Genomic DNA, 19,630 nt, shown 5'->3' with positions numbered 1-19,630 from the left:
AGGAGAGGTTTCTTTTGAACTCGAATGTGTCTTGAACAGATGTATCGTCTGTCTGTATTGAACACAGAAGAGGAAGAGTGCGCAGTGACCGAGAAAATGATAATATCAATTATGATTCACTAGGTGGGTATGCAGCAGGGATTACCTCTATGCAGGATCAAATTCTGTATAATATATATACTATATACGGTTCTTTATTGACTTGCTCAAAAAACAAATTCGTTTTTTTACGTACGGCATGCGTCTGAGTTCGAAGGTGTCACTGACATTTGCGGCGTCAGTATTAGTTTTCGGTTTTTTTATTTTTTTTCAATCGGAGGAAGGAAACTTCTTGATGGACACAACCTGCAACAAACGGCCTTTACGGCAATATTCAGTTATTTATTAAAATAAAATAACGAAATTGTTATGCAAGTGAAAGAGTAGATTGAATTGCTATAAGATCCTCTTGTTAATTTCATTTAACATAAATAACAAGTAGCGTTTTGGATTTATTCGAAAATGAAACGTCAGTCTATATAGACATTGTTGCCGTATATTATACCTAGCTAATTGAACCGAAGTTCTTACAGAAGGAGGGTATATTATACTATAACCGTTTCAAAAGGACAGAGCTAATAGGAGTATATTATACAGAGGAATGGAACACGACTTGCCAGCGTCTGTGAACATAGTTAGGCGTCCCAATAATCACAAGTTGGGTTATCCTTCTTTTAGAAGGCCTAGTCTATATGTACGTGAAAAGTTTTTGGGCCGCACTAATGCATGGGCTGCATGTAAGGATTCGCTTCTAAATTTCAAGAAACCACAGTTCTCATCAGCTGCTAATGATGAGAGGGACTGGAGAGAAGAAAATAAGAAGAATACCTCTGCTGACGTAAATCAAGGTTTTGCCAGGCAAGATGATGAAATCAATTCATCGCAATTTCCGAAACTGGATTTATCGAGGATTACAGCGTTAAGAATTACCAGAGAAGATAAGCTTTTGTTTAGCAAGCACTTCGACTTTTACAATGACACCAACCTCAGTCGTGCCTTTCTACAGAATGATGCACGGTTGATGGATTTGGTATATTTAAATGATGCTGTCTTCAACAACGACAAAATTTTAGGACTCAAAGTAGACCAATGGTTGCAGAAACAGGTAAAGCGGTTAGAGGATATGTACAGGCTCGGGAATAATCTCAAAGGGCATCTCACTATCGTTAACGGTGTAATCGAGCCAAATGGATCGAAGCCAAAGACCCAAAAACCTCTATTGATACAGACTAATTTGAAACAAGTGGCGCACAAGAAAAATACAGAGAAGCAGCAAGCGACTTCACCTCTTGAAAATCAATCTAGTGGATCAGATAAGGACTTTCCGCTGGAAGGATCTGTCCCTCTAAAGAAAAGAAGGACAGGTTATAGATTTCGTCGTAGCAAAACCCAAGGGTCATGGTTTGGAGTATTCATAAAAGATTCGTTTTCCAGGAGAAGAAAGAAGCCCAGAAACGGTGCGGTGCATTATTCATCGCCAAATATTAGTGAAGAAACAAATACAGATGAATCATTGCAAACCAATCGTCTGGATTCTGAAGGCCGTTCTAGGAAAGTGAGCTTTGAAGCCACCAGCGGAACTTCAAGGACTCAATCTTGGCTTGGCGGTTTTATCAAAGGGCCTTTCTACATCAGGAGAAAGATGTCAAGAGTTGGGAACAATAAAAAACGCTATTTCCACCCTCCAAAGAGCACGGGAGCTCTCGAAGAAAAGGTAGAGGAAAGTTGGGATCCACTGCAGAATGCCAGTTCACCAGAACTACAAAGGAATTCTTATATCACTGTCATTGGATTAGAAAACTTGGAACAGACTTTGGAAGCGGAAACAGAAACAGAGCCTGTGAAAATAGAGGAAATTACCTTAAAATCCGGCGACGAAAGGAAACTACAAGATGCTCTGGCTAGTCCTTGTCAACCAGAAGTTCTTCGTCTACCTGTTATCGACTTGGAATTTAGTCACCACAGTTTCCTGCATGAAATCGAAGAAGAACTAGACCTCTATACGGACTCACAGGAACCCTTCCTCGAAAGCACCATCAGCACGACTACATCGAGAACTGCAGATAGCGGTCCAGGTATGGTGAGGACATTTAGTGGGGCAAACCATCATAAGTATTTGAGATCAAATTATAGTATGGAATCATTAGGAGTTGAGAGCAGTAACACCAACATTGGTCGTTCCGAAACTGGTGGAATTGGAAGATATCGCCGTAAGCCCAAGGGCAAGGTGAGAAGAACGAAAAGTCGTGAGTTGTTGAGACGTGTATTAGCACGTAATGTAGGCAAGTTCAAACCACTGGATCCCGAAGAACAGACATCTAATACTACCAGCAACGATAAACCGCACTTCCAAAGGCACTCAACACCCTTGAGACAAGCACAGCCAAAAAATACGCAGTTTATGGAAGGATTCAACAATAAAACTGAGTATAGACCATTATCAATGTTTGGACAGCTGCTGGATAATCTGTACAAGTATTATAAATGATTACAAAAAAGAAAAGGAAATCATCACAAATAATATGGAAAGACTACTTACTCTCTCACTACGAAAACGATCTAAAAAAATTAAACATTGAAAAAAACAAGTGGTGAACTAGGTTAATATTTTATATGGGTATGATGATGACGCTTTTTGTTTGTTTTATACTGAAGGTTCTGTGAACTTGGGATTTTTCCGTAGTGCTTTTTTGATGATATTCTACTTCCATTGAATTTTCCAAATCGAAAATCTTGTTGAATGGTGCAAAAGAAAAAAAATAAAGTTCGTTATACTACTAACAAGTTAAAAGGAAGATAATGCATGACGAACACTTGTAGCAGCCTATATATGGGTTAGTGTGTGTGTATATTTTTATAATTTTGATTTAAGAGACAAAATGTGAATGATTTTCTATTATATACTTGGTTTAGATTAATAATATACTGTTAAAAACTCTTGAAAGAAGCTTGCTTCTATTTATTAAAAACTGTACATGACTTGTTGTGGTAAAAGAGAAGCACAGAAAGTGAATAACAAAACAACAAAACACACACCAGGCGGATGGAAACGGTTTTTGTAATTTTTTCTACTTCAATGGTTTAGGCTGGGGCTTGTTTGAGGAGGGGAAGACACCAAGGCTTTCGAGGTGTTTACGCACAAACTCATAGACAGTAAATGTGACAGCCTGGCCAGGAGCCACCCGCATTACTCTCGGTGTGATTCCCTTATATAAAGCCCTGAAACCTTCTTCATGGATCAATTGTCTGCCAATAGTTGTAATACGCACCCAATTGGACAGGTTTTTGGTCGACTTATCCTTTTGCAACCTGGTTTTAATTGTATCAAGAGGAGCATTGGAAAAAGGGCCGATGGCTCCAGATACCAATCCAATTAACGACGTTTCCCAGGAGGGGAGTGTTTCAGACCCATGGTAGCTCTGCAAGAACTCCCTCAACTTAGAATAAACCGTAAAGTTCGCACCTTGGTTGGTGGCCTGTCTAGCCGCAGTTAAGGATACTCCCCTGTATAAAGCCCCTATCCCCTCTTCCTTGACAATTACATATGCAGCCTGCAAAGCATTCCTGTACTTGACAACCTCCTTACCATCTGCCCCTGTCGACGGATTGAGATGCTGTGCTTGCAAACGGATCTTCACCACTTCCATAGGATTCACCACCATCACCGCCTCCGTGATACCTGCTCCAACACCCGCAATAAACGTGTTCCCCGTGGACACAACCCCCGTATTGGGATCCGCCAAAACACTCCTGTAAAACCCATACGACGAAAACCGGATCGCCATCTTCGGAATAATCCCAATCACCACCGCCCCCAAACCCTTGTAAAGACTCAGAAACCCTTCCTGCTTGTAGATGCTCGACCCTGTCCTCAGGAACCCAGGACTGCTCTGGCCCTCATGCGTGGTCCGCCGATAAATCTGCATACGCACTTTAATCGTATCCAACGGATGACAACATAGCGCCTCAAACAATCCTGCTGTACCACCTGCAACCAAATTCACAGCTGGATGCGTGGAACTGTTCTTCTTCGACGACATATCTTTCTGTGCTGGCTCTCTCTTCTACGACGTGTATCTTGCAAATTCCGTTCCCAGCTTGTTTCCTATATTCAGATATATATACCCCACACCGCACATATAACTTGTATATCGTATATATATATTTCAAAGAATGACTCCGCTTACCGAAAAATATCCGCCCACCCGCCTTTAAGAGCTTTTAATGTCCACATGACTTATTTAACTGTTATCGTTATTACTTATCACCCGCAAGCCCAGAGGTCCCGACCCTAGCCGCCCAATTAACGCCAACGTACGTACATACATATACACACTGCACCTCATCGGCCAATTGGAATCGTATGAAAAGCACATCTTTTGCACTTGGGAGCTTCCACAAGCTACACTCGCTGCCCGCCATAGTTTTTGAAAAACTGATACGGGGAAAATGCCTTTAAGGAATTAATTTGGCGGGCTTGTTTCAGGTTGTTTCCGCCGATTATCCCAGTATGCAATTTTCTCGAGTCACCGGTGAATGGGCAACAGAAAAAGTTGGGGCGGTTAACTCCGGACCAAAGCCTTTGTCTATGGGGGGCCCGGGCGGGACGAATGGGGGCGGGCGAGGTACCAGCGGCGCGCCCGGGGGAAGCGGTAACGCCGCGTCTGCGCGTTCGCGTCGCCGATCACGGGACCGCGGTCGCGTGATCGGCGAGCAACAGGCACGTGACCACAGCGTGCTAGAGAAAAAAACAGCGGCAGGCGCATATATTATATGTTCAAAAACAGTCGTTTTTATGTAACTTTACAAAATGAGAAATTCGTCCCCCAGTCCGTGGTTTAAGCCTCAGCCATTTCCCTCAATCTTCTGATGGTGGATCTGACCGTGGCGGCGGCAGCGGTTGAGACAGTGTAAGCACCGCCAGCAACAGTCTTCTTGCACGAGGAACAGTTCCAGATACCAGCGGCACCTCTCTTGACGGACTTTTTACCGCAGAAAGAACAGTCGTATCTAGCATGTTGTTGAACCTCCAACTTCTTGACTTGTCTTCTCAAGGAGGAACCATAACGGACACCGTACTTACCGGTAATACCAACCTTCTTTGTTCTTTTAGCCCTGTTGGGATGTTAGTAATATGATCGGTGCGGGGGCTCCAGAGCACCGCAGAGAGCTCTGGGGTACTCTGGACCAGCAATAGGTTTTAACACGGATATCCATACATTTTTGTCTGTCGTTCGTTCTGTAGCTGCTAGATGATACAAGGTTTACACTTGATGGAGTCTCTTCAGTTTGTATTTTTTCAGAAGTCGGTTGTACGCTGGCGCCCATCATGCTGAACGGCGCGTTGCGACCGGCAGGGGCGCCTGGGCGCAACGCACCACTTTCTTGTTATGCACATGGTGCGGTGCGCGGAGGTACACACGCATGTACGGGTGCAGCAGTCACCGCGGCCTCGCGGCCTGACGGCCGCGGTATATATAATAACATACATACGGTTGCCCCCGCCCACACCCGTTCCATTGCATACACACACTTCGGTTATGTGCACCATGCAACTCTGTTGCATGTCTGTATACCATTGCAAACCGTACCGAGGGACAGGCTCATAATGCCACACCCAGCCCAGCCTAGCCCACGGTCACCAGACCTTTCCTGGCCGTGGATCGCGCCTCTACCACTAACCTGCAGTCTTGTATGCCGCTTTTGGCAAATAGGAAGAAAAACTGTTTTCATGCCTTCCTCCATCGCTACCCAGTCCAAATCCCCGCTGGATCTGGGCCACGGTTTAAAATACCCTTGTTATGTGTCTTGGGGGTATGGGTGGGGCGGCACCACCAAGAAACAGCAGCAGCAGCAGCCTCTGCGCGTTGTCTCCCCCGCCAGATGAAAATCTGGCGGGGGAGACCACCGAAGAGAAAGATGCACAGCCCACGGAGATCAGCTTAGATTGGCGTGCTGGCGCGGGCACATTGTTTCAACACTCAAGACAAAGAAGACAAAATTTGTTTTTGGCCGCTCGTGCTCTTCTGCCCTTCTCTGGGCCCTGCTTGTTAATCGGTAAAGGCTTACGTTGCTCTTTTTTCTTGCTGAATAACAGTGCTTCTGACTTCGTCGTCGACATAGATAATGTCTTTACCCGAAAGGGTAAACACCGAAGCGCATATATCGTGTGCATATGTTCATAATCTGATGATAGCCTGGTAAAAGTAAAGCGATCCAAAACCCACACACCGGCAGCACATTACGCCCCAGCTGCGATTGTGTTTTCCCAACCGGCCCTCCGTTAAATCTCGCTCCCTCTCTCTGCGTAAACCTTCGGTAAGCTGAGGCCAAATCTTGTTTTTCCCTTTTTTCCATCGTTGTGTGTGCTGCTTGTTTATTTGCTACTCTAATTATATTCCAAGCCCAGAGAGATGATTAGCGGATCGATTTACATTTTGCCTAAAGTTGTGTCGGATCGACTGACTGACTCTAGAAAGGGGAAGGGATGAAGGGGGGTTTGGTTGGGAGCGCGGACCGGCACTGGGGTGGAAAAAAGAACCACACCTGGTATAAACGTTCGCCGTTATGTGCTGCTATTGTAACACCAGTGCTAAGACCACTTTAGTCCCTATCTGTTATCCCGCACTAGCCCCTCCAAAGGCAATCATAATAATATTCACTTCGGTTGCTATTGCAACCGAAGTAACATACACTATCTATCAGTTCTCTCTATCAGCTGCTGTACGCTAGTAAATAGCTTGGTTTTTTTGCCAGTCTGTAATCTCGATAGCTGCTGGCCAGCTGCCTGCCCAGCACACCGGCAGCAAAAGATGCAGCTTGTGGGAACAGAACCCCGTCCCCCAGCATCACCACTTGCAACTGTGCTGCGTGTTGATTAAATTTCTGCAGCGCCAGTAAACGCACGCACTCGCGCACGTATTCAAGCCAAGGCTACTTAGACTTTATTTTTACTCACTTACGTACGCACAGACAGAAATCAGAGAATAAAACCAGTAAGTCCCTTTCCCATTGATTAGTCGCGCGCCCCTCCCCCCTAGAAGAAACTGGCTAGCTAATAACAGCCCCCAAATGTATTGTTAATATCATCATCAACAGCTTTTTGCTACTACCGTTCTGGGTATTGTTATTGATTTTGTTTCTTCTTTCTATTAGGCTGGAGTGGTTTTTCATTATATTTTATATTTTACTTTGCAGGAACACAGCAGGAGCCGTTACAATAAACACAAACAAGAACATGGGGTTTTTATTGTGTATGCATACATATATATATATATAAGCCATACCATTTCAGTTTTAATTGATTTCCTTTAGCCATTATCTTCGTTCTTTTTTTCTTGTTCTTCCTTCCTCCTCCCTTACCAATAACGCCCGCCCGCCCGCCGCCATCCGCCGCCCTTTCGATAATTAGATTACAAACAGTTGTGTTACGTTGGCAACTGTGCATTATATAAAACCTTTTGTTTCACATAAAGAAAGAGGGCACACGCCACGCCACACCGCTCGAGTCAACGATTATTATACTATTCTTCTTCTGCTTTTAGTTGTTTGTTATTTTTTCCCCTGGTTGTTGACAAAAAATTGTAGTTTTTGTTTGTTTGTTTGTTTGTTTGTTTGTTTGTTTTGTTTGATCAACAGCAGCCAAAGGTTTGATTGTTGTCTCTTCTATTTCCGTCCCCCTCTTCCTTTAGAATTCCTGGTCGATCGGCTACAAAGCACCAGGATAGGATCAACAAACACGGGGAAAGTTGTCATCGTCAGCAGGCGTATTTACACAACAGAGATCCCAGCTCAGCGGTTAGCAGAAAAAACCAGAGCCGGAAACGCAAGATGTCTACAAATCTCATGGATTCGTATCTCCAGATCGACGAAGATCCGGAAGACGTACGGACTCCAGATGAGGATGTTTTGAATTTCGATCTTGATCTGTCGTCGCACCGCCAAATGCTAATTCATACGCAACCTATATATTTGATCAATACTTCGAAGTTGCAGACTCCGCAGCAGCATGTGGTACAACAGCCGGAGTTGAACAGCACATATTTGGGGACTAGACAGTCGTCTATTTTTTCTTCGAATGGCAATATCCACGGGCTGCTGAACGACGAGGACGTGTTTCCTGAGAATTCCTTCCATGCTGTGGGTTCCACGCTTACGCCAGATTGTCTCCACCAGCCTCCGTTTAGCTGTTTGGAGAAGCCACGCGCGGCGGCAGCTGCGCCGCCGCCGCCGGCTGTGAATGTGGTGCCTCCCCGTGCGGTAGCTAGGGAGGAGCTAGATTACAACTGTCATCCGTTTGCGATTGCGGATGATGAGTTGTTGCTGCAGTTATCCGCGCCTGTCAATCTGGGCCAACTGCAGCATCAGCAGCAGCATCAGCAGCAGCAACAGCAGCAGCAACAGCAGTTGCCTCTTCAAGATCAGATCCATAGGTCGCTGGGCCCATCGCTGGACCTGAACAAGTTCGTCCAGGCCGTTCACACTTACCATGACGACGCGAACTGGGATTCTCCGGAACAATACGAGTTTGTTCACACATTGACATCCAAACTTTCACGGTACTGCGGCTACTTTGTTGCCGATTCCAAGGAAATGGAGTATTTCGATAAGATCAGGTTACAAGAGATAGAATACCGGTTATCGAAGACATACTTCACATGACCAGATGCTCTGACCGTCACCCCTCCCCCCTTTACCTTTTTTGTCCCTTCACTTCGTTATTCCATTCATTTACCGTCATATAGTGTCAATGTCGTGCGTTTAGCTTTTTTTGGTTTATAATATTTCCCCGTTTTTCGTTTTCCAGTCGTCGCCCCTCCCCATCCATCGCATGCCGTCGAATGATTTCTCTTGTATCCATTACTATTCTGTTCGTTGCCTCGTGCGCTATACCTGCCTAGCCCATCACTGACTACCTTCCCCCCAGGGTTTGCTGCTACCAATCTTAAGTTCTCGAGGGGAAACCCTGACACAAGCACCACATTTACACGTACATGATCCTTCTTCGCCCATGTATATTTTTTTGTTTGACATTTGTTACCTTTTCTCACCTTCGGAATGCAGCTTACATCTCCTAAAAGACACCTTTTTTCGGCATGCTTGCGGCAGCTAGCAAACACACTAGGAGCATAACACAACACAGCAATCAATGGCTTGCTATATTTGTCCCTCTGCTGCAGATCTCAGCGGTAGTGCTAACACGTGTGTACTCCCTACCCCTGTTTTCCCGCCCCTTCTCCTTATATAGATGTCTATTTCTATAAGCTTTTTATAAAGGCTCAAAACGCACACGCGCCCTATCTATACTGTAATATACGCTTTCGATCATAAATGGTTGGTCTTCCTGGTGGTGATTTTGCGATCACGATAATGGTGATGATCAATGGACACGTACAAAGTGATCTTTAAGCCTTTTTTAGATTAATTAGAACTCCTTTTAAAGCAAGACGCACACATTCACAATACACACACACAAGGCTGCTACAATTCCCAACCCCCCCACGGCCGGCTTTCGAAACGTACCAGAAGCTGGTAACGCATAGCTCTCTACCCCAGCTAGGTACTTAGATAATGGTGTCAAGCGAGGACGAAGACGACAAGTTTCTCTATGGATCTGATGAGGAACCTGGAAATGCTGTGCAGAACAAACGTAAGCGGAATGTGCAAGCTGCTCTTCGTACTGGAGAACCGGATACCAAGAGGGTGAAGATACCTGCAGAGCAGCCTGCGGCAGATATATTGGTTGAACGGGCAAACAGCAAGGAGAGGAAGCAGGAAGAGGGCAATCCAGGTGAGGGAGGACCACTGCCAACACAGGAAACACAAGAAGCACAGGCAGACCAGGATGAGGCAGACCAGGATGAGGACGAAGACTTGGAAGACGAGGTTTCCGATTACTCGGAGTCGGAATCAGAACAATCAGAATCAGTTTCTGATTCCGACTCCGATGTGGAAATAATCATTGGAACAGGCACAGACTCATCTAAACTCGATTCGAAGAACTTGGCTACACCTTCAACAGCAGCTACGATCACATCGGCTTCTGAATCGACAATAGAACCTGTTTCTGAGCGATCTGTAACAACAACTGCAACTGTCGCAGCTGTGGTCAATGATACCTCAGCGGCTGTAGGGAAAGCTGTTGGAGCGTTAGATCTTAACGCTGTAGGTGAATATGAAGGCCAGCCTATTACCGATGTTGATCCTGAAGTGTTGAAGGAGAAACCATGGAGACAGCCCGGGGCTAATATTTCAGATTATTTCAACTATGGCTTTACCGAGGATACTTGGATGGAATATTTGCACAAACAGGAGAAGCTACGTAAGGAATATAACCCACGTAAGATTCTTATGGGTCTTCTTTCGTTGCAGCAGCAAGGTAAATTGACGGATGGCACGAGCAGTGGAGATGGAGCCATGAGCGGCAATGGAGGTAATTGTAACGTGGGCGGTGTCTCTTCCCATGGTGATATGAAGTCACCTAATAAGAACAACACAAGTGTCAATCCGATGCCGCCGCCGCCTGCATTTCCTATGGGGATCCCACCAATGTTTGGCGGGTTTCCCCCCTTCCCATTCCCTGGTATGATGCCGCCTCACCTAAATCCTGCTAGTAATACTAATGGTGGTGGCCAGAGCGCAGGCAACAAAAATGGCAACAGCAGCAATAATAACGGTAATAACAACAACATCAACAACAACAATAATGGTGGCAATAATAATAACGCCGCTACAACGACCAACAACCTTTCTTCGACCAGTAATAACAACAATGGTAAATAGTATAGAAATATATTATATATACGTTGTAATGAATTCACGATTGTTTTTGATTAAGAATTATAGATAGAAAATACACAACCTGCCATCATACACATACATATATACATACGTATGTACGTATATGTTGCAGTATCCTACTGTACATTTTTAGGTTACATTATTGGAAGTCTCAGCAACACTTTCGGCCAAAAGTTTCTTGACCCAAGGCTGATGAAATCGGTTTAACTTTATTACTGCAGTTAATTTCTCTACCCATTCTAGCTTTTCTACTCTCGTATCTGGATTAAATAATATCTCTTCGCCATTTTCAAAGTGTAACTTGAAACATTCATTAAGAAGAACCAGATCGGTAATAAATCTTTTCTTTACATCCACCAGCTCCCGTGAGCTTCCATGATTAACGAGCCTTACAACTTTCAGCATATTCATAAGGGCCCTTGGCCGTCTCGTGACTTCATGATGTGCCACTAACCGCGTGCCATTTAACTTAAAATATCTCCTCTTCAAGACATCTGTGTCACCACCCTCTTGCCACATATATCCCTCATATTGAATTGTCTGTTGTTGTTTATAACCTTCAACAATATCTTCGGCTACCTTAAGTGATTTGGGAAACTTTTCCAGAGGTGATATCCGTGGTAAATAACACATCGTCATATTGATGATACCTACCGGATAAGGAGCGACTCTAGGTAATTCCCACACTCCCCTCGCCGAGATATTTTTAGACGGTTTAACTTCCCTTTGCCATTCATTTTTTAATGTCCACTCAGAGTCCTGCTTCTTATACTCTAGTTTCCCCAATTCCTCCTCATTTAGATGTATTTTACAACGCGCGAAGGAACCATCTTGTGCAAACTTATACTCCCAAGAATCATATTCTGAATCTCTGTTGACGTACGTTTTCACATACTTATATTTTGATTTACCAAAAATCTTACACTTATTTTTTATTGGTACACGTTCGATCACTTCTACCAACTCCTGCTTGGGTTTTTCAAACCGACATTTCAAAGTAATAATCAAAGAAACCTCCAAACTATGATCAACAACTACTGAATATTCGTGTCCTAATTCAATTCTACCATCATTTGGTAATTTTGTCCATTCTGTTTGGATAACATTCATCCCATTATCAAATTCAATGGCATATTCTGTTTTATGTTGTTCAATATCAGAAAGTTTCAGATTATTGATATCAGACAATTCGATATACAACTGACCCCGATCTCTATTATTACCTCCAATAAGCATACTACCATGTTTATTTGATTGCCTATCAAACCGAGCGACAGCTTTAGATTTGCTGCTCCGAACTGTATTGTTCCGTCCCAACGATTGTGGGCTACCAGGTTCTGTGCTATATATATTATAAGGCATTGAAACCCTGACATTTTTGGATGACGATTTAATATGCGATAAGGAAGAAGGGTTTGTATTTTCGAACTGCTCCTTCACAGGGGTTAAAGAACCTTCAATGGTTTTGAAGCTACCTAACGAGTTTGAGTGCACTGCCTCAAAGCCATATATGCTTTCGATTTTCTTAGCATCCACTTTAGTATCTTTTTTTGTATTTTTAATTATGCCTATTCCAATAACTTTATTTTCATCCTCCTCTTTTACAACGTCTGAACGATACAATAATTTGTCGATGACATTATTCGTGACTTTTTGTGAATTGATATAATCAAAGATTGTATTTTCGTGATCTGAATGTTCCCAAAGCTTGAATATTTTTGAATCACGATTTCCTGCTACAACGTCGGTTGAACCACTGGTATTAACTTGAGAATTTTCATTATTGACAAAGCCTTCAATTAAATTAGCAAATTCATTTTTTCCCGATACAAGCTTTGGCAGAAATTCTTGATTCATAGTTTCAGTACTGTCGTCTGTATTTTCTTTAAAAAAAGAGTCAGACATTCCACCCGAAGAAGAAGAACGGATGCCCCTTCTATGGCTATTACGTATCGAACTCTTACGATTGAAATAATATGCGTTTATTCTTTCACTAGTCTTTAATTCCTGTTGAATCTTCTTAGATACAATTGAGTTCCTTCTTAATGGATCCAAAATACTTTTGTTCAATTGCTTCAAGGATGGAGTTTCCTGGATTCCAACTTCCTCATAGCTGTAAAATGGAGAAGCTTCCTGTAAATTTTGCCATTGCTCCCTGCTATAGTAAATCGTTGGCCTAGTGACGATCTTTGGCTTAAACTTAAACTTTTTGTCCCTAATACTGACCGGTGGAGTTGATTCTAATGATTTTTTGGCTGTTTTATTTGCTTCATTATCATGAGCTATTCGGCGACACTGAAAAATTGGCCCTTTATCAGCATTTATATGATTCAATTGATTCTCTTGAGCATGCCAAATACTCAAATAATTATCAGGTCTGGGGGGGTTCCCAATAGTAATGGAACCTGCTGATTTATCGGAGTCAAATCCAAAAGGATATGTATCATCAAAAAACGATTCATACCTAGGCAGGGTTGGAAGATCTGGTGGAAGCTTCAGAACGGGGGATGAGTCGTGAACGGAAGCAAGTGCATCATCGTCATCTGCTGATGATTGACTTTCATTTTGAATAGTTTCACCATCATTAGTATCAGATACAGTTGCTCGTTTATCTTCTGAACTTTCCACTATGATCTCTCCATTTTCATTGGAAAATTCTATTACCGGGAGTTCAAGTTGTCCCTTTTTGTATGATTGGCTTTTTAGGCTGTCTTTAGAACGGTTAACACTGTTTTCTGAACTTAGCTTACCTGGAGATTTCTTTAAATCTGCATCAATTTGCCTATCATCACCATCATAATAATCGTCATCATTATTAATATCATCACCATAGGAGGAGGAGGAGGAAGACTGCTGCCTATATAAGTGCACTGTACCGTCTGCATCGTTTATCTCCAATCTTCTAAACAAATTAGGATCCAGTGGAGGTAATTGAGGACGTGTCAAGGTAGATGATGATTCTGAAAATGTAGACTGTTCTAAAGTTTTGAGAGTGTCGCTTCGGGATAATTCATTTGGTATTGCCAAATCTTCTACTGATGCTTCTCCTCTATAACCACCTTGTAGGGAATCTAAAGGCGAAGATCGACCTGAATACTCGGTTGTATATTTATCTTCAATTGTGGCTGCGGCAGAGCAAACATTTAGCATCCTACTTTTATCTTTTGTTTCCCCCATAAAACGCATATCCCCCATAGATATGTTTTGATGTGGTGAGCTGCTGAAATTTGGTAATTGAGAAGTGAGTGAATTATCAAAATCTTCAGAATTTCTCGAAGATGCAAACTTGCTATGTATATCCTGTAAAGAGGACGCTGTTGGTATATTTGTGGCATATGATTTTTGTAACTGAGAAAGCTCTTGGCTATTTGTAAGATATGCCTTCTCAGACGTCAAAGTGGATTGTTCTTGTGACATGATGCGGGCTGCAGACGTTGGCGGGGTCATTGGTGATGTAGGCCTTATTCTGAAGATAGCTGAATGAGTGGAAGTTTCAAACTCTAAATTCTCTTTCTTATGTGAAGCAAGGTTTGGTCGGGCAGTTTGTGAATCTGAATAACTCCCTTTGTCAATTCTGCTAGCGGGGCTTTCTATAGTATGGATCACACGCTTTAAACGCAGCTTTTCAATACCGAGGGATAAATCGTCTTGGGCATAAGCACTTGAACTGCTACTCTCATGGTCTAACTCTCCAGAAATCACAATATTACCGTGCATCTGGCTTAATACTTGGCCACTTTCCATACTAAATTTTGAGCTGAGTTCACTAGAAGTGTTTACCCCCCTTAAATTGTACCCATCCCAAGAAATGCCGCCATCACTATCAACGCACATATTATTATCGGACTCTGCGCTTGGTTCAAGAACCACACTGTATTCATGAACGCTGGGTGGCTGTTCATCGAAGGTAACCGATTTATGGGATGTAGAAAAGACCATACCCTCTCCTCGTTTTTGCTCGCTTATGTTGGCACCACTTTCTGCTGGATTTGTGGTGGCACTGTATGACCCTGTCTCCTGCATTGTTCTCTCTTGGACCCCGCCTAATGGAGCAAGATTGGCCAGTTTAAAGGCATTGCTTGGTAAATCTTGAGTTGCGGACATTTCCATATCAATAACTACCTCTGATGGATATACCTTCTCGGCTACCTCACTTCTATAGAGGCCATTTTGTTCAGTCATGACGACTATATGTATATTAGCTTTAAGTAGTACTCCTTAGAAAAATGTTGCTGTAAATACAATGTATCTCTGCCTTCCAATTCGAAATATCTTCCCTCGTTATCTAACTTGTATCGTAATCACCAGAATCTAATAAGGACTACACTGAACTAGATATCAAAACTTTTGAATATATGATATTAAACTATACTAAACTATTCGCCAGAGATCTTTTCCCGTGTTTTCTAAATACATAATGTTTGTTTACCTTTCATTTATGGAAGCTTATTTCCAAATAGGGAAATAAATAAATATATCTCACGTGATTTAATTTCCTCGAGCGGACATACCTGACCTGCTCGAGAGGATTAAGTACGCATTCAATTGTTGCTCTAAGACTAAAAACAGAACAACCCAGAAAAAGAAAAAAGAATTGATGCATGGAGGTACAATGCGCATGCCCCGATAAGTTTTCCCTGGTCTCTTCAATTCGGCTGTCGAGTTTCGAAGTTCTGCTTGATCGTAGTTGATGTCCAACCGTTTATCGTGCCCAAATAAAAATCACAAGGACTAAATTAAACCACCCCAGCACCTAAAGCAGACGCCGTAGGCGTCTTCTGTCAAAAAACTGCCACGCAGCCAATGCCACCACCGAGCAAATTGCCTGCGTGGCCAAACAGCAACTTGCTGCCAAAAATTAAACAAACAACTTTAAACCACTTCCTGGTACTGCTATAAACAGAAAGTCCCCAGCACATACCTCTGCTTCGCCCGTCTTCGCCCGTCTTACGCAGTCCATAGCCGTAGCGCACACGACTAACCTTCCTCTCCTTCTTCACATTTTTACCCGGCTGCATGCCTCTATCAGAACATTATCGGCTCGTTCAACCAGCACACCCACAGTTTGTACCCATAAAACCAGAACAACGTCCCAATGTACACCCCCTACCTTCCCAATCCCAAGAAACGATCTATCTAAATAACCAACTTTGGTCTTTTCTACCTACTACGTACAAAGCGATTCATTTATAGTTTCACGATCCCGAGGCAAATTTTCCAGAGGCAGTGTCGTTATTGAACAACGACGTCTAAAAGAGAAAAGGGGAAATTGGTGATGATGGTCAATCTTCTTAAATAACGTTTTGATGGGACTACAAGAAGCAAGACCATTTTGCTTTCGAATAGATAAACTCGTCTGGCAACTAAAATCATAATATAAACGGTTAGTTCATTAGACTTCTACAGCAGTTTTGCTTGCTGTGAAAAGTTTTGGTTTTTTTGTTATTAAGCTGTGTCCTCTTTGGAGCATAAACTCCCTGAGACTTGCGTTAGTTGTTGGTGATTGAAGGTTTTAAACAGTTGTGTAATGGTTGATAAGGGTAATAGAAAAGGAACATCTAATTCGTCGAGTGGTTCTGGCTCGAGTCCAGGGTCGAAGTCCCATACTAGACCGAGTCTTTCAAAGATACCAGAGGTGATTGATCCTGGTATTACGGTGCCAATTTACGAAGAGGATATTGTTGACGACCAAGAACAGATAAGTCTGGAGGAGCAGCCCCAGAAGCTTGGATCTTACAGAGCTAAGGCAGGGCGGTTTTCCAACACACTATCCAACTTGCTTCCTAGTATTAGTGCGAAATTGCATCATAATAGAAAGGGTGCTGGTGGAACTGGAAAAAATGTTGTGAGTGTTGTAGATTCCGAGCCGTTGACGGAGCAACACTCAACTTCTGTTGAAATGACGGGGAGCATTACTCCACCGCATGATTTACAGAATGTGATTAGTCTTCCTGATTCTACATATGGTATTACTCAGCCTAGGAATTCTAATGAATCTTACACGTATGGCAATAATGGTTATAATGGTCATTTACAGCCTACGACTTCTAACGGTATATCCAGAACTAGGAACAATACGGTATCATCACAAATAACGTCTCTGTCGAGCATTGCAGCGGCGCCTATAGCAACGTCTAATTCGGGTAACATCTGGACGAATTCTACTGCTAGTCCTGCTGATACTATAAACAACATGGTTTCCACACAATTCAATCCGATTCCACTTCCTGATTTTCCTCAACCAAATTTTTACGATGTGCTTGCTCAACAGCCGCAACAGTTACAGCAGTCACAAACAACTACTTCTCTGTCTGTTCCACATGGTAGTGGGAATTTTTGGGATAAGAGGACTAGGTCACAATCGAATGCCTCGAGTATATACGCGGATGCTCAGTTATTTGACCCTTCTGGCGTTCAGCCTGCTGCACAACCGGGTCGGTCTAGAGCATCTACGTTTGCATCCACTACTCAACCTCCGAGTATTGTGAACAATAGTATTCTTCCTTCAGGTCCGATTATTCAAGATGAAGTTGACCCTAGGTCGTTGAATTGGGTTTCCACCGATCCAGCTGTACCAACCATAAACCAAATATCCCATTTATTGCCATCCAATACCATATCAATTTCCAATGTATATCCCTTACAACAACAACAACCTCATTTGTCTAACGCTGTCAACTTAACCAGTGCAAGCCTAGCTACCCTATGCTTGAACTTTGGTAAGGTTCTTTCTGCGAGAACTATGAAGACCGTGAACATGGCTATTGTAGAGTTTGACACGGTTGACGCTGCTGTGCGTGCAAAGGATGCGCTAAATGGCAAGGAGGTGTCTTTAGTGGGTGCACCTAGCGCAATTCACTTTGCAAAGGTGTTACCCATGCATCAGCAAGTTAATGTTATCCCTCCTATGCCTTCAAATTCCAATGGCTTACAATCGTTGTTGCAGGAACAATTGTTTTCTGGTGCTGTGACCTTTCAGCAGCAGAATGGGATCGCTATTCCAGTTTTTAATTCTAATGGATTGAATGCTCAGCAACAGCAGCCACCATCACATCAATCGCAGGGGCAAACACAGGTCTCGAACCACCCTAACGCAACTCATTCGTTAAGTTCGCTTTCTCATACCCAACCAGATAAAGAACATTGTCCATTCCCACTGCCACCAACTGATATTAAAGAACAGGTTTCTTTATTGGAAGATCTTATTAAATCTTTCAAAATTGAACATGACGATAGCAAAATCAAACATATTATTTCTAATGCCCTCGCTTATCATGGTACTGGTGACACTACTGACTTTGGTCCGTTGCCTGAACCATTACCACATCGTGAGTTTGATGCCCCGAAGCTACGTGAGCTAAGGAAACTCATTGATGCTGATAATATAACAGACTTGGAAATTGAGCAGCTCTCAATTGCTATGCTAGATGAACTACCTGAATTGAGTTCAGATTATCTCGGTAATACTATTGTTCAGAAATTGTTTGAACATTCATCGACCATAGTGAAAGATATTATGTTAAGACGGACAAGCAAATACCTAACATCTATGGGTGTTCATAAGAACGGTACTTGGGCTTGTCAAAAAATGACTACGATGGCTGACACACCCAGGCAAATGGACATGGTAGCTAGAGGGGTTTACAAGTACTGCACACCATTATTCAATGATCAATTTGGCAATTATGTTATTCAATGTGTTTTAAAGTTCGGGTTTCCATGGAATAACTTCATTTTTGAGAGTATTGTCTCCAATTTTTGCACGATTGTGCAAAATCGGTATGGTGCGCGTGCCGTTAGAGCCTGTTTGGAAGCTCACGATATAATTACACAGGAGCAATTATTGGTTCTAAGCGGCATGATACTTCTGTATGCGGAGTATTTGGCCACAGACAGCAATGGTGCTTTATTAGTGACTTGGTTTTTGGACACTTCTTCTTTATTAAATAGACACTCTATTTTGACTGAGAAGTTGCTTCCTCATATTGTTGAGCTATGTTGCGATCGATTGGCATCGCTGACAATCTTGAAGATTTTGAACTTCAGAAGCGATGAAAATGCAAAAAAGATCATCTTGGACACTGTGTTCGGTTCTTCAGAAGATGCTAAACCACCACCTCAAATATTATATCAAATTTTGAGTGATACAAACTACGGTTCCACTTTTGTTTACAAGGTTCTTTCTACTCCATTACTAGAAGGCGATGTCAGAAATCATGTCATTCAGCAAGTACGTCTAGTTCTGTCAGAGCATAGTGGCCCTCAACATCGCCGTCTCATGGAAGAGGTTGGATTTGCTGCTACAAACAACGGAAGTTCTTCAGGTACTAACAATGCAACGCCCTCCAAACACCGGCCCACACTCTCACATGTGTTCACTGATAATTCCGGGCATATGAGAACTGTTTCTGTTAGTAGCAACCGTAGTACAGGTTCCATTCCTAGGACTTTGACTAGCAGTCAGTCTCAATCCACTTCTACTGCCCAACCAAGTTCAAACGGAACTTTATGTTGTTATAACTATCCTGGAACGTTCCCAGGAAACTCTGGCTCATATTCCATGGGTACAGAGGATTTAACCTCCCAATTCGATATGTTGACATTGAACAACAATACACAGATATCCCTACCACTATTAAGCATGAACAACCAAATGAATGGCAGCACTAACAACAGCTATGCGAACACCAATGGGACGTTTGGTTATTAAACTTAAAAAAAATCATAAAGGCTGATCTAATAATGGCAAGAAGCATTTTTTTTAAGTTAATATTATATTGAATTAAAAACT

The 19,630-nt window shown here is 42.7% G+C and overlaps 7 protein-coding genes across 7 annotated transcripts; 4 read left to right on the top strand and 3 right to left on the bottom strand.

Annotated features, from left to right (window-relative positions):
* Window positions 1-640: 640 nt before the first annotated feature.
* Ecym_7159 (uncharacterized protein) lies at window positions 641-2,527 on the top strand (the record flags this gene model as incomplete). The annotated part of the gene is made up of 1 exon (XM_003647776.1): window positions 641-2,527. The coding sequence occupies one exon, from the start codon at window positions 641-643 to the stop codon at window positions 2,525-2,527; it is 1,887 nt and encodes a 628-aa protein (XP_003647824.1).
* A 580-nt stretch (window positions 2,528-3,107) lies between these two features.
* On the bottom strand, window positions 3,108-4,079 carry SFC1 (Sfc1p; the record flags this gene model as incomplete). The annotated part of the gene is made up of 1 exon (XM_003647775.1): window positions 3,108-4,079. One exon carries the CDS (start codon window positions 4,077-4,079, stop codon window positions 3,108-3,110), a length of 972 nt encoding a protein of 323 aa, XP_003647823.1.
* A 798-nt stretch (window positions 4,080-4,877) lies between these two features.
* On the bottom strand, window positions 4,878-5,564 carry RPL43B (60S ribosomal eL43 domain-containing protein; the record flags this gene model as incomplete). The annotated part of the gene is made up of 2 exons (XM_003647774.1): window positions 4,878-5,153; window positions 5,529-5,564. The coding sequence occupies 2 exons, from the start codon at window positions 5,562-5,564 to the stop codon at window positions 4,878-4,880; spliced, it is 312 nt and encodes a 103-aa protein (XP_003647822.1).
* A 2,320-nt stretch (window positions 5,565-7,884) lies between these two features.
* IME1 (transcription factor IME1) lies at window positions 7,885-8,700 on the top strand (the record flags this gene model as incomplete). The annotated part of the gene is made up of 1 exon (XM_003647773.1): window positions 7,885-8,700. One exon carries the CDS (start codon window positions 7,885-7,887, stop codon window positions 8,698-8,700), a length of 816 nt encoding a protein of 271 aa, XP_003647821.1.
* Window positions 8,701-9,609: 909 nt separating this feature from the next.
* On the top strand, window positions 9,610-10,821 carry FIP1 (cleavage polyadenylation factor subunit FIP1; the record flags this gene model as incomplete). Its single annotated transcript, XM_003647772.1, has 1 exon — window positions 9,610-10,821. The coding sequence occupies one exon, from the start codon at window positions 9,610-9,612 to the stop codon at window positions 10,819-10,821; it is 1,212 nt and encodes a 403-aa protein (XP_003647820.1).
* Window positions 10,822-10,968: 147 nt separating this feature from the next.
* BUD4 (Bud4p) lies at window positions 10,969-15,021 on the bottom strand (the record flags this gene model as incomplete). The annotated part of the gene is made up of 1 exon (XM_003647771.1): window positions 10,969-15,021. One exon carries the CDS (start codon window positions 15,019-15,021, stop codon window positions 10,969-10,971), a length of 4,053 nt encoding a protein of 1,350 aa, XP_003647819.1.
* A 1,345-nt stretch (window positions 15,022-16,366) lies between these two features.
* Window positions 16,367-19,549, top strand: JSN1 (Jsn1p; the record flags this gene model as incomplete). Its single annotated transcript, XM_003647770.1, has 1 exon — window positions 16,367-19,549. The coding sequence occupies one exon, from the start codon at window positions 16,367-16,369 to the stop codon at window positions 19,547-19,549; it is 3,183 nt and encodes a 1,060-aa protein (XP_003647818.1).
* Window positions 19,550-19,630: the final 81 nt, after the last annotated feature.

This window comes from Eremothecium cymbalariae, chromosome 7, assembly GCF_000235365.1.
Source record: "Eremothecium cymbalariae DBVPG#7215 chromosome 7, complete sequence".
Lineage (NCBI taxonomy): Eukaryota > Fungi > Ascomycota > Saccharomycetes > Saccharomycetales > Saccharomycetaceae > Eremothecium > Eremothecium cymbalariae.
The sequence above is the reverse complement of the archived record's forward strand: the minus strand, read 5'-3'. Positions and strand labels throughout refer to the sequence as shown.